Genomic DNA, 12,920 nt, shown 5'->3' on the forward strand with positions numbered 1-12,920 from the left:
AACTCAAAAAAACTAATTTCTATCATTAAAAGCTGTATAATTAAATCTACATTTTGCAAATTCAGTCATATCTTAAAATAAACTCTGCCCTTTGAGTAAGCGTGTTCTGTTCTTTGACTGTCCAAAAGCAGAAAGAGTCTCTGTGACAGTTCTTGTTCCAGCTCAGCAGAATACATTTGTACACAAAACCCAGCTGAACCAGTCATCTGTTCAAGCTAGCTTTCAGGTAGCTAAACTGATTGCAACCAGCGGTAGGGCATTCAGTGACAGTGAGTTCGTCAAGAAATGTACGTACTGTATGAATGCTGTTGCGGAGGAGGTGTGCCCTGATTAAAAAAAAATGGCTTAAATGCGATGAGGGCTAATGTATATGCCCAACTGCAGGAGAAAGTGAAAGAATTTGATTTTTTTGCACTAGCACTAGATGAGAGCAATGATGTGCAGGACACATCACAGCTGCTAATCTTTCTTTGCTGATTTAGTTTAAACTTTAAAGTGTCAGAGGAGATAGCAGCCCAAAAAAATCAAAAAAGATACTACAACAGGGGAGGATATTTCTGGTAAAGTGTGCCAAACGATGGGAGAGCTGGATCTAGACTAGTCTAAGCTGGCCATCATCACTACTGACGGGGCTCCTAGTATGGTTGGCACGTCGAGGGGGCTTATAGAAGGCATTAATAAAGAAATGGGGGAAAGAGGCCTAACCCCACCGTTACAAGTCCACTGCCTGATCCACCAGCAAGTACTCTGCTGCAAAGTTCTGAAGTGGGAAACAGTCATGAAGGTGGTGGTGTCATGCACAAACTTCATCAAAGCAAATGGACTTAAGCACTGGTAGTTCCAAGCCTTTCTTGCCAAGCTACAATCTGCTCAGAGAAATGTGCTTTACTACACTGGTGTCCTAAGAGTTTTGAGGCATCTTTATGAGCTGCTACCCAAAATCAACTACTTTTTTCTGACAAAGGGCAAAACTGTCCCACAACTGACCAAAGTAGAATGGAAATGGGACCTCGTCTTTTTAACAGATGTGACAGAAATGTTGAACGGCCTCAGCTAGCAGCTCCAAGGCAAGGGGAGACTTATATATGTGACATGTATTCTTGCATAAAAGCATTTGAGGTGAAACTACAGTAGCACTGCTTGTGGGACAAGTGCAAAAGCAAGACTTAATTCAACTCCCCATTACCCAAAGACTCTCAGCTGAGAAACCACTGGCTCCATTCCCAGCTGAAAAGGCTGTGAAAGCACTGGAAATGCTGAAGGCGTGTGATTCCGTGAGCTACATGTCCAAGCTAAAGAAATCTACCTTTTCCAAAACCCCTTTGCTGCCGAAATTGATGAAGCCCTGCCTTCTTATCAATTAGAGTTGGGTGAATTACAGAACTGTGATTTCCTGAAAGAATGCTCAAGAGTCTCATTGAATTCTAAGCTGCCCTCCCTAACTAGACATATCCAAACATCAAAAGGTAATGAAGATGTTCATACTTTTTAGTAGCACGTATATCTGTGAGCAAACCTTTTCATGCATGGAACTGATGAAAACTCCAACAAGATCAAGACTCACTGATGAACACTGGCATCAGTCTTTGAGACTGCATGGCTGTGACAGGAATGGAACCTGAAATTGGACTTCTCACATGGCAGAAGCAAGTGAACAGTTCACACTAAATAATATGCATAAGTAAATGTTTTATGAAAAAAGTCGTAATCTCTTTTAATGGGCTATATGAAAAGTAATACTTTGTATGTAAGGTGCATGACAAAATAATAAACTATTCTAGCATTAAAAGGCATAATAAATACATTTCACATCATAATAAAATCTCCACAATAATACTAGTAGTCACTCCGGGCCATGCAATTTTCTATTACAAACTGACCCAGCCCCACATTAAAGAAAGGGAAAATGATGTGGCCCTTTCAGAAAAAGTTTGGGGACCCTTGCTATAAAGTTTGAAGAGCACAGAAAATTCTGAAGGAATAAACAACAGCATTTCTCGCATTCAGGCTTCCTACGAGAAGTTTTCCATTTATTTCTCAGATATTAAACAGGGATTGCTTATTTGTTGTATTTGATGTGAATATTGTGCTTGTTGTTGCTGAGTTCATATAAGGCAGGTGATGTGGCTTCAAAGATTTCTCTTTCTGTTCTGCAGCGCATTTAGTATTCCATTTAAAATCGATGTTCTCAAGAACAGATCAAGCTTTCTGCTGTAAAATATATTGAATTACACGACCAATCTCTTAAGTAAAAGAGATTTACATCTAATTAGATTTGCATTTCCTTAGTGTTAAAGTTGTAGGCAAGACTAAATTTTAGGCTTTGGTTCTGTGTAAATTAAAATGCTGTCATTGTCATGACATTCAGCATGCATCATGTTTTCCGACGGCTGCACATCACACGTCGCTGTGCAGTTAAATAAAAACAACTATAACTGGATAAATATGTGCAAGGGAGACAACAATATGCAAGAATATGCGACAATATGCAATCAAAATGTATTATGCAACTAAATCCAATAATGCAGTGTATATGTATTACAGTTTCTGAACATTTTAAATATATTTGTAAATAAACATAAAATAAATCTACATATAGATATATAAAAATATGATATTCAATAATATTCTAAAATACACATAATATATACATAAAAAACACACACAAACAAAATTAGAAATTAAATTGCCTATTTCCTAATCATACGTGAATTATTTTACATATTTGTTGATTAATATTACTTATTAATCATTAATTATACAATACAATATGCATTAATTATTATAAATATTGTTAAACCAGATTGAGATGAACGTGATAAACTGTATGCTGTCTAACTTTAAGCTACTGTTAACTGATAACACTAAGCATTTTAAAAACCAATATATGAGAAGCAGTGCATTCAATTCATGAGGAAATCAAATACATTGTATGGCACTTATACGAGATTGGATTGTGCTGTATGGGATGTTGAGAGCTAAAGGCCTGCTTGAGGTGAGAGAGAGAGACCTGAATCCTAAGCAGATGGATCCTATAAGAAAACACATACCACTCCGGTGTAAAATGACTGCAACCTGGGGCTAATACTCACTTGCATTGAAATGTATATCTTTAAACAGTCCGCACAATCATGCAGCTGTTCCTGAGTACTCAGTAAAATGTGCTCTACATGCAAATCAAACAGAGCTGTAAATCACCCGACAGAACAACTACTGAGTAAAATGCTTAAAACAGGTGGCTTTGCATACACGCACACACAAACATGTACTGAACCAAAGAACGATGGTGGCTTCTGCTTTTCTGAACTAGGAATTATTGGTAAAGTAAAGAAAATATTTAATTTGAGTTAATAATAGATGTTTGGTTACTCACTGAGCTCAGAGATGCTCCCCACGCGTGTGGCCAGCAGAGACTGCTCAATAGTACGCTGCTCGGACTCAGTGTAGGCGTCTCCAGCTTTACTCGAGCGCTGCTGGTTCCTGTGCAGGCTCAAACTGTCCGGCAAACTGAGGATTCCTGCCAAAGGAATTAAACAAAAAGAAAACATTATGTACAACAAGAAAAAAAGCCGCTATTAAGCTCAAACTTTTACAGTTCCAGAAGCTCAATCAATAGAGCATGGTGCTAGCATCGCCAAGACCAGTGAATCAAATCCCAGGGAATGCTTGGGAGAAAAGTATAATTCAACATTCATTTATTTGGTAGACATTTTTCCCCTAAGCATCTACATCAAAGACAATTATATAATAAGAATGATAATAATATCTGAAACAAACACCCCTCAGTAACAAAACCCATGACCTTGCTGTTGTTAGCATAATGCTCAACAGATCAATATTAGGACTACAAGGACTTCTGTTCCACTTCTGTCCCACTGAAAAACCACTGGTGTTGCTTCGGCTTAAACTGTGAAACTTCAAACCATTGCTTCTGCCTAAAGTCCTAAATCCAAAGTATTGCTTTCTCCAGTGAAAAAGACATCTTGTATGAATCATAAATGAAATATGCATAGATCAAGCATTGTTTACAAGCAAACAGTATTAAACAAGTATGCTGGTGGATTTTGATGTGAGCGGACAAAAGGGGATGCTTTTTTTTTCTATTGGAGGAAGCGTTATTATGGATTTTGGCTAGATGCGGGAGCTTCATTTTAAAATGCCTTTATTGCGTATTTGTTTCTTACAAACATTCTTACAACTTTTCATTTCACAAGAAGATAACTAATGTCCTGGAGTTGTGTGGATTACTTGTGGATAATTGTGAGGTTTTTATCAGCTGTTTGAACTCTTATTATGACGGCACCCATTCACTGAGAGGATTGTCTTCTTCATTTAAAGGGGTATTTCATCCAAAAATAAAAACTCTAGAATATTCACCCTCATGTTGTTCCAAACCTATATGACTTTCATTCTTGTGTGGAACATAAAATACGATATTTTAAGAAGATTTTAAGATTTCCAAAATTATTGACAATTGTAAACATGTTTTGGTTCCAATTCACTTTAACTGTGTTTTTTTGTCCATAAAACAGAAGTCAATAGGAACCAAATCTGTTTGGTTACCAACATTCATAAAAAATATTGGTAGCACAATATTTTACAGTCCTGTTCCTCATGTACTAACCCTGAACCTACCCCTAAACCTAACCCTTACCCATGTAGTTACCTTGTATTACCAGAACTTTCTTAGATAAATACACTGTAAATACACTATAAGTACATGTTAGTACACGTACTGTAAAATAAAGTGCAACCAAAATATTTTCTTGCATGTTCCACAAAAGAAAGAAACTCATACAGGTTTGAAACAACATAAGGGTTGGACTATCTCTTTAATAATAATTAGCAGGCAAGCCATATAACAAGTCCTCCAGGACTCTTCTTGGCGGTAACAGGTGAGAAACTTGGCCAGCCGCTTGTTTTGTCTGCTTACAAGGAGAAAGGGAGGTGTATCACCTTTCTGGACAACTAGCAATTACTGTAAAGAACTGCTGTGCTTTTTTTGTGGAACACGGACTGAGGTCTACATGCATATAACTTAAAGGAGACATATTATGCCCCTTTTAACAATATGTAATACAAGTCTCAGGTATCCCCAGAATGTGTCTGTGAAGTTTCAGCTCAAAACGCTACATAGATAATTTATTATATCATTTGAAAATGCCTTTTTTGGCTGAAACAGGCTGTTTTGGTGCCTGTCTATTTAACTGCGAATGTGCTGCTGCTCACCGCCCCCTTTTTCCAGAATAGAGCTGCTCCATTACAGCTCGTACCTGCTCAAAACATCAGTTTTGGTTCTTGAGTATCATGTTTATCACTTTGAAATCAAGTGTTTTAAACCATAGTAGTTTAAACTTATGATATAAGGTTTTCTGAGTGCAAAAATCTAAAGCACACTGACAGATAGTGGCTGTCAAGGCAAGTGAGTACTAAACTAAGTTCTCATTCACACACAAGTTTACATTATAAACACACGGGTTACAAAAAAGTAGTCAGTTATATCTGTGGAGGTAAACAGTTTAGAAAGAAATCACGTTTATATTAGATCTGTGTGGCAGCAGCAATAATAAAGTAGTAAATAAATCAATAAATCCACAGCTCTCTTGTCTCCTCTGAGGGAGGGAACTCTAAATAGTGTTCTGTACTCGTCTGTTAGCCGAAGACAAAAGAGGTAGCATGTTTTGCTTAAACTTTCACAATGGAATTAAAACTGGTACACCGTGGCATTGTCGCTTGCAAAAACAAACTAACAGCACAGTAGGTGGAAAATACTGCAATATTATAATGAGATTCCTTTGCAACTTCACTGGGGGAGCGAAATCAGACTCGTTTGTTTTTTCAGACACTTACAGAAAAAGGCTTACCAAAACAAAGTTACTGGGTTAATCATTTTCCTGTTTACTTGGTTGGCTGACGCACTGAGGACCTGATTATAGCACTTAAAACCGGGAAAAGTCAGATTTTCATGATATGTCACCTTTAATGTTTCAATAATGACAACTGTACTAATCAAAACAGACTCTACATCACTCAGTGTCCCTGAAATCAACATTAGATTGAAGGCTCGCTTGTTCAGCACTACTGCACCATCACAAAGCTCTTCATCCTGGCTCCCAGCTGAACCACTGAGGTGAGACTACGGTAGTGTCTGAATCACAGTGGTTATTGTTTTTAACAGGAGGGCTGGGCTCCATGAAAATTGGATTCCCTCTCATTCTTGTGTTTCCATCAGTTCCATTGTTGCCAAACACTCGTGGAGCTGATGGCGTGTTAAATGAAGATGTGGCAGAAACAAATGACTCTATTTTGTTGTCCTCCACTGACAGAGGGGCTTTCGTTTGAACCGTACTCTTGTGAGGCAAATGTAATTTTAGGGGCAGAATGATCTAAATCCTTAATCAGCTTCGACCGGGAGAAATGTGACGCAGTGTATGTTGCTTATCATAATGCAAATATACTGCTCGACAAACTCATCATAGATCTTCCAAGGCATGTTATTATGATAAAAAAATGCACCCTTATATAATTGCTGTTATAGATCATTCAGTCCCTCTTACAGTAAGTGTTTTGCTTCAAGGAAAAATAAAAAAATAAGGGGCATCCTGATAGAATTTGAACTTGGTTGCCATGGAGACAAGGCAGGGATGGAGTGATGATTACTTGCCTGCGGCATGGGAGGAAGTACAGGTGTTTAGCAATGCAAGACCACACCTCACTGTCTTAGGCCTAGTACTCTGCTGTTGTATTCAAGTATTGATACAAACTAATTAGCAGCCCTGCAGATGTTCATAGAGGTTTATTATAAGATCTTGCTCTCCATTTGTCCTGACCTCAGCTCAACGAAGAATGACTGACAGGTGTATGTGATCCGAGAGTGGAGAAAAATTCCCCCTTGTTCCCTACAATCTCTCGAGTCCAGAGCTCTTATTAAAACTCTCAGCGGGTCTCTGTGACAGATGAGTGTGCCAGGCTCATGCACAGTCAACCTGAAACACTTAAAGCAATGGGTGGTAAGACTGGCATCTTGATCGCTTACCTTTTAGCTACACTCCCTCAAACATCAGTCAGGGTAAACATTTTAAATGACAGTATGCTAAAGACTTCACGCATAGAGAAATGCACACACACACACGTTTGTTTATGTGAAAAGTGGGGACATCCCATAGGCATAATGGTTTTTATACTGTACAAACTGTATATTCTATGGCCCTACACCAACCCTACACCTAAACCTAACCCTCACAGGAGACTTTGTGCATTTTTAGTTTCTCAGAAAATCTCATTCTGTATGCTTTATAAGCGTTTTGAAAAATTGGGACATGGGTTATGTCCTCATAAGTCACGCTCTCCTTGTAATACCTGTGTCATACACATGTCATTATACAAAGTTTTCTCCTGATATTTCACAAAAACAAGAGCACACACACACACACACACACACACTAAATCATTTTAAAATTCTGGCTTTTTCCAAATCCTTGCCATCATTTTTTTTGAAAAAAAAAAATATTTTGAATCATTTTTGAAGGTCAGTGCATCAGATAACAAAATATAAAGACATGTACCATTTATTTGAAAGAAAAATAGCACAAGCAAAAAAAAAAAAAAAAAAAAAAAAAAAAAAAATCATAACAATAACCTTGTTAAATATATAAAAATAAAAACATTTTGGGGTTTTTAAAATAAATCTTAGGCTTACCATGTTGCATTTATTTGATCAAAAATGCTGTAAAGATAGTAATATTTAAAAATGTTACAACAATTTTAAATAACTGTTTTAATACATTTAAAAATATAATTTAGGATTTTATACAACCATTAGTCCAGCTTTCAGTGTCACATTCCTGCTGATTTGGTGTTCAATAAACATTTATTATTAATGCAGAAAACAGTTGTGCTGCGTAATATTTTTGTGGACATCAAAATTCTTTGATGAATAAAAGGTTACAGCATTTATCTAAAATCAAAATCTTTTGTAACTTTAATAAATGTCTTTACTTTTGATCAAATTCAAGCATATTTGCTAAATAAAAGTATTAGAATTAGTATCATTATTATAATTATTTTTTATGGTTGTCAAATGTTAAAAATAAAAATAATTAAATAAATAAAAACACTTAGTTTAATATTCTGCAATAAAATGTAAACATTTAATGTGTGGTGTAAGTGTTCAAATGCTTATTCAGGATATTCAGTGGTCAGCTAAAAGCAGCCTGTGATTACAATAAAAATAATTACCTGCAGTTAATTATTGAAAGGAATTGATTAAAAAGAAGAAAATCACTATTTCATGGGTATTAAAAGACATTTTTAATTATATAAATAGTATATAAAAGAGCGGATGTATCGGAACTATCAAAGCATCAGGGTGCAGGAAAAAAGCCTAAAGCTTTAAACAATACTGTCATTCATACAGCGCCTCCTTTAACTCACTCAGGGGAAAAATGTTTAACTTTGGTTTGGGTCTTGATATCCTGTTATTTAATTCATTTAAAAATGTGTGCATTTTATGTGTGGTGTAATTGTTCAAATAAAAAAGAAAATGGAAAAATGTTGAAAACCGCTATTGCAAGCCTAGGCCTGCAGATTTCAATACAAGCAGTTTTCAAGCCGATGAACAAGAGAGAAGAAATAATGAAAGTTTCTGTCAGGTTTAAACCAGCTGAGGATTGTGTGTGTGCAGGCATCAGTGTCCTGTAACAATGTCAAAACCCAATTAATTCACATTCACATCACCCTTTTTGGCCAAAACCAGAGGCTTTGGTTTGGGAAAACGCAGCATCCACAGGTTCACACAGATTGAAGGCTCTATAAAATAATTTGCATTTCACCTCTAGGGTGCCAGAATTGCATTATAGTACTTATCACATGTTTCACAGTGGACTAGTCAACCAAAAGTGCTTTGACAGGCTGACAAGTGGACATTAGAAGAGCTAGCACAGCGCTGTACGCTTGGATAGGATCCGCTGGGAAATACCAGAGTTTTCCCAGCTTTCTCATGCACACGTGCCGAGTGCGGATATGCCACTGACCTCACTAGGCCTTAGAGTCTGTATTTAAATCTATTTTAAAGGCCTGTGAAGCCTGGCTTGCTCACTTAGCCTGAGAGTGCAGATGAAAACACACACACACACACACACACACACATTTTCTGTCTCTTGGAGTACAAATGTGGAAAAACAACTCCCTGGATTTCTCACAGTGCAATGCCAGCATGCAAAAGTGATTCAATTCACATCATGTAAACCTACACCCACAACACCTATTACACTCATGCAACTATGTACTTGGTCAACTCCTTTATTAACCCCATGCTAAGTTAAACCCACACATAAGTAAAATAATATCCAGTATTTCTTGTGCAAGATGGTATTTCAGTGACACACTAGAGACTTGTGTGATGGCATTATATCCTACGCACTGGATAAACATTTCCGAAATCAGTTTAACTATACTGAAGCAGATAACTGAAACAATAAGCTACAAAAGGTTTTGTAATAGGTTAAATCATACATGCTGAATTCTTGCAGCCAAAGGCAGATGGAGTCCATATGTAAGCCAATAAGAACCAGGAATGCTGCATTTCTGAGGAATGGAGGGAGGAGTTTGAGTAGAGGGATGTGGCGGTTTCTACATGCGTCATGTGACTGTGCAGTCTGTCTCCAGAACTGGCTGACCGCAGAGCTTTAATGGTTTTTGGAATCATCCCCAAGGATTTGCTCCAAGTTGTTCGGTGATCAGAAAGTTGGATCAGTCCTCTGATTTGTCGCTGACAGCACGTGTCTGTTCTAATTTAAGACACGCATGGCTGTCAGAGAAACAGTCAACACAAACCCCTCGAATATTCCCACTAAGGAATACACTACTGTTCATACAGTATGCATGCTGTATGTACAGTATTGAACAGAAAAAAAAAAATAGTGAAGACATTTGTATTTTTGGAAGCTGGCTCCTGTGTCAGCACCATCACGCACGCGTACTAGACTTCTTTCAAAAACATTCTCACCAACCCCAAACCTAATGTATACAAAGATCTAAGGTTTAGTATTCAACATGTGACATTGACTATAACATATTAAGGTCAAGAAAACACTAGGTGAATACAAGTGATGACAAATGAAAATAGCATTGACACGTACATAAACTACATTTGCCTTAAAAGGTCTATTAACAGTGTGATGGATGAATAGATGTTGTGTTCTAAATGATCCAAACTGGTTCTTGAATTGCAGGTCACATAAACAAAAGCTCACAAAAGCTTTTAACTATTTTCTTCCAATCTTCATTGAAAGGATTTTTAAAGGTGAAGTGTGTCATTTTTTGAGACAGTAGCATCACCAAATACAAAGTACACAATGAAGAAATAATAATCGTCTCAAACAGGTCTCCCCAACTCCATTTGCAAATGACTGAAATAAATCAATACATTCATTTACAACAATTACAGAATAAGGTGTGTTTAGACTATTTAATTATAGCCTTTGTAGACATGACCTAAATGCAAATCTATTGTCTTAACTATACATTAGATTACAATATTAGGCCAACAAAATTTGTTCACATTTCTCACAGACCTAGGTTAAATTCATGCTTTATTTTTTTGATTCAGTAGAAAGAATGAGCTCATTATATAGTTTTGAGTCAAAATTTATTTAATTTTTATGACTTGCCTAATGAATTAATGTAAAAACCTGTAAGAACATCAGCAGTCTTCATTGGGAGCATTTGTTTTTGATCAGTCAGAACAGCAAAACAAAGTCCAAAAACAGGAGAGTACTAGAGATCTGTAGATGAAAACCTCAAAATAATATGATTCACACAGGCAGAAAGGATATCAATCTCTGTGAAAGCTTAAGAAATAAAAGACACTAAAAAACAAACACGTTTGTGTTTGCATGAGGAAAGATGCCCCTGTCAATGAATGCTGGGTAATGACCATGCTGGGTATACACATGTTGCATGCACCAAAGTGATCCTGAGCTAAGTGTGTCATAGCCAGCCCTGTTACCCTTTGGTACTTCCCCCCGGAAAACTCCGAAACAACTGGTAATGGAAAGTGCTACCTCCTGCAATGACCCCGATTACATCACCAAAACAGTATGCGTGTTGCCCCCCACTCTCCCCTGCTGAAGTAAGCCTTCCTGTCACTAACAATCACTAACAATCAAAAACACATGCTGTTCTCTTATCAGCAATCTGAGACAGCATGTTATCAGCCGACCCCCTTGAGGACCGATCTCCTGGACATTCAGACAGAGGGTACACTGTTGAAAGTATAATAGAACAGTTCTGAGGAGTTTCCTCTGAGGCATTCATATATGAAAAACTTTATTTTATTTTGAGTCCCTTCTCATTACTCTTTGCCATCTTCCCAGTGCTACTGAGTGGTAACCTGCATGAAACTGGGCTCCAAATTGCAATGTAATTGTTTGACTGGATCTGTGTGATTCATCGTTTTGACTTCGCTAAGAGTGGATTTCCTCAACTGTTAATATTTTCCTACAAGTATATGATTGTACAGACAATTTTTTTGAAGGTCTGTCAGTTGTTTCTAACATTTAATACATGTAATCAAGAACAGTATCCATCGTCCATTGTCCAGTCTTACGTCTGTCTATTTTATAATCAGGGACTGCAATGTATGTTCTTATTGTTCAGAAAAAAGTCAGGTCAATTCCGTCTAAGACTAGCACGAGTGAGCTTTGACCAGGCTTTGAAAAGGGGAATTTGCAGGCTTTTTTCACATGAGGTATGCTTACAAGCACTAACTATATTTAATACGAATGAATCCTTCATGGTTTCAGATTTTAACATTTCTGTTAAAAAAAAAAATAATCTACCATAATAACCAAAGAAAATTTGGATTCATGTATTTAAATGATAAAAATGTTCCTACAGATTGTATTATTTCAGGCCTACACAACCCTTTCATTTTGATCGCAGTTTATTTGGATAAAGCATAATCAGATGGACTAAGGTGTTTATTGGAAGCCATCAATCTGATTACTACCAAATTATTTGGTTGCACACAAAAACTATTTTCTGTGCCGTTTTTTGAGGAAATATTTGTTCCAATTCTGCAGAATGGATTAAAATGTGGTTAAATTGAGCCATATTTACCACATAATAATAAATAAAAGAAAAGATAAAGTAATTGCATCTTTATTTTTTGTAATTGGAATTTTTTTTAAAGTACAGATGAAGCAGAAACTTGTGAATGAAGGATACTCCAATTCTTTGAAAATCTGCTGAACAGATCCCATAAGGGCCTGGCTTTGACCTTTTTATCCAGATACTCAATAACGCTATATCCTCAACACAGGACTTGTGGGATTATGCACCAATAAAACCTGCCATACACACTGGAGAAATAATCTTATGAGCTTTTCATAGCAGAATGATTAGACCTGTTCACTTAATGGTGTCATGACTTATTATTTCCAAGTAAAACCCTCAATTCTCGCAAAATCAGCATGTAAATATATAAAATGTAGTCTTCCATCCAATTTTTCAGCAGGTGGTCACTCACAAATGCATCTTACCTACTCGTTGTCACAGCATTTCCTCCAGGCATAATAGCGTTACCATCACATTACTGTCGCTCGCTTCCTCTCACACAAAAACACACAGATACACATACTGTTCTGTATAAACACACAAACACACTAAGAATAGCAATGTTATGGGGGGAAAAAATGCGTAGTTTTCTCTTGCCACCGTAACACCTCGTACACATTTTTACAGCTGGCAAGATTTGCTTGTTTAATGAATTAGTCTGATGTGAATCAGCTCTGGCGTGTTCAGAGACACCACACTTTCTGACCTTTGTAAACAAACTACACGACATTAGCTGAGCATGCAGAAAAACAGCTGGTGCTCTTTTCTATGGCAAGCGAGAGGGCTGGAAGGTAATCATGTCC

At 37.0% G+C, this 12,920-nt stretch overlaps 1 protein-coding gene across 2 annotated transcripts in view; it reads right to left on the bottom strand.

Annotated features, from left to right (window-relative positions):
* The window catches only part of LOC127934703 (ankyrin repeat and BTB/POZ domain-containing protein 3-B-like), a 59,586-nt gene that overhangs the window by 16,991 nt on the left and 29,675 nt on the right, over nucleotides 1-12,920 (bottom strand). For both annotated transcript variants that reach the window (XM_052532249.1, XM_052532247.1), the window contains exon 2: nucleotides 3,374-3,517. In XM_052532249.1, coding sequence (XP_052388209.1) covers nucleotides 3,374-3,517 — 144 coding nt within the window. The remainder of the gene's footprint in view (nucleotides 1-3,373; nucleotides 3,518-12,920) is intronic.

This window comes from Carassius gibelio, chromosome A18 (assembly GCF_023724105.1).
Source record: "Carassius gibelio isolate Cgi1373 ecotype wild population from Czech Republic chromosome A18, carGib1.2-hapl.c, whole genome shotgun sequence".
NCBI classification, from domain to species: Eukaryota; Metazoa; Chordata; class Actinopteri; order Cypriniformes; family Cyprinidae; genus Carassius; species Carassius gibelio.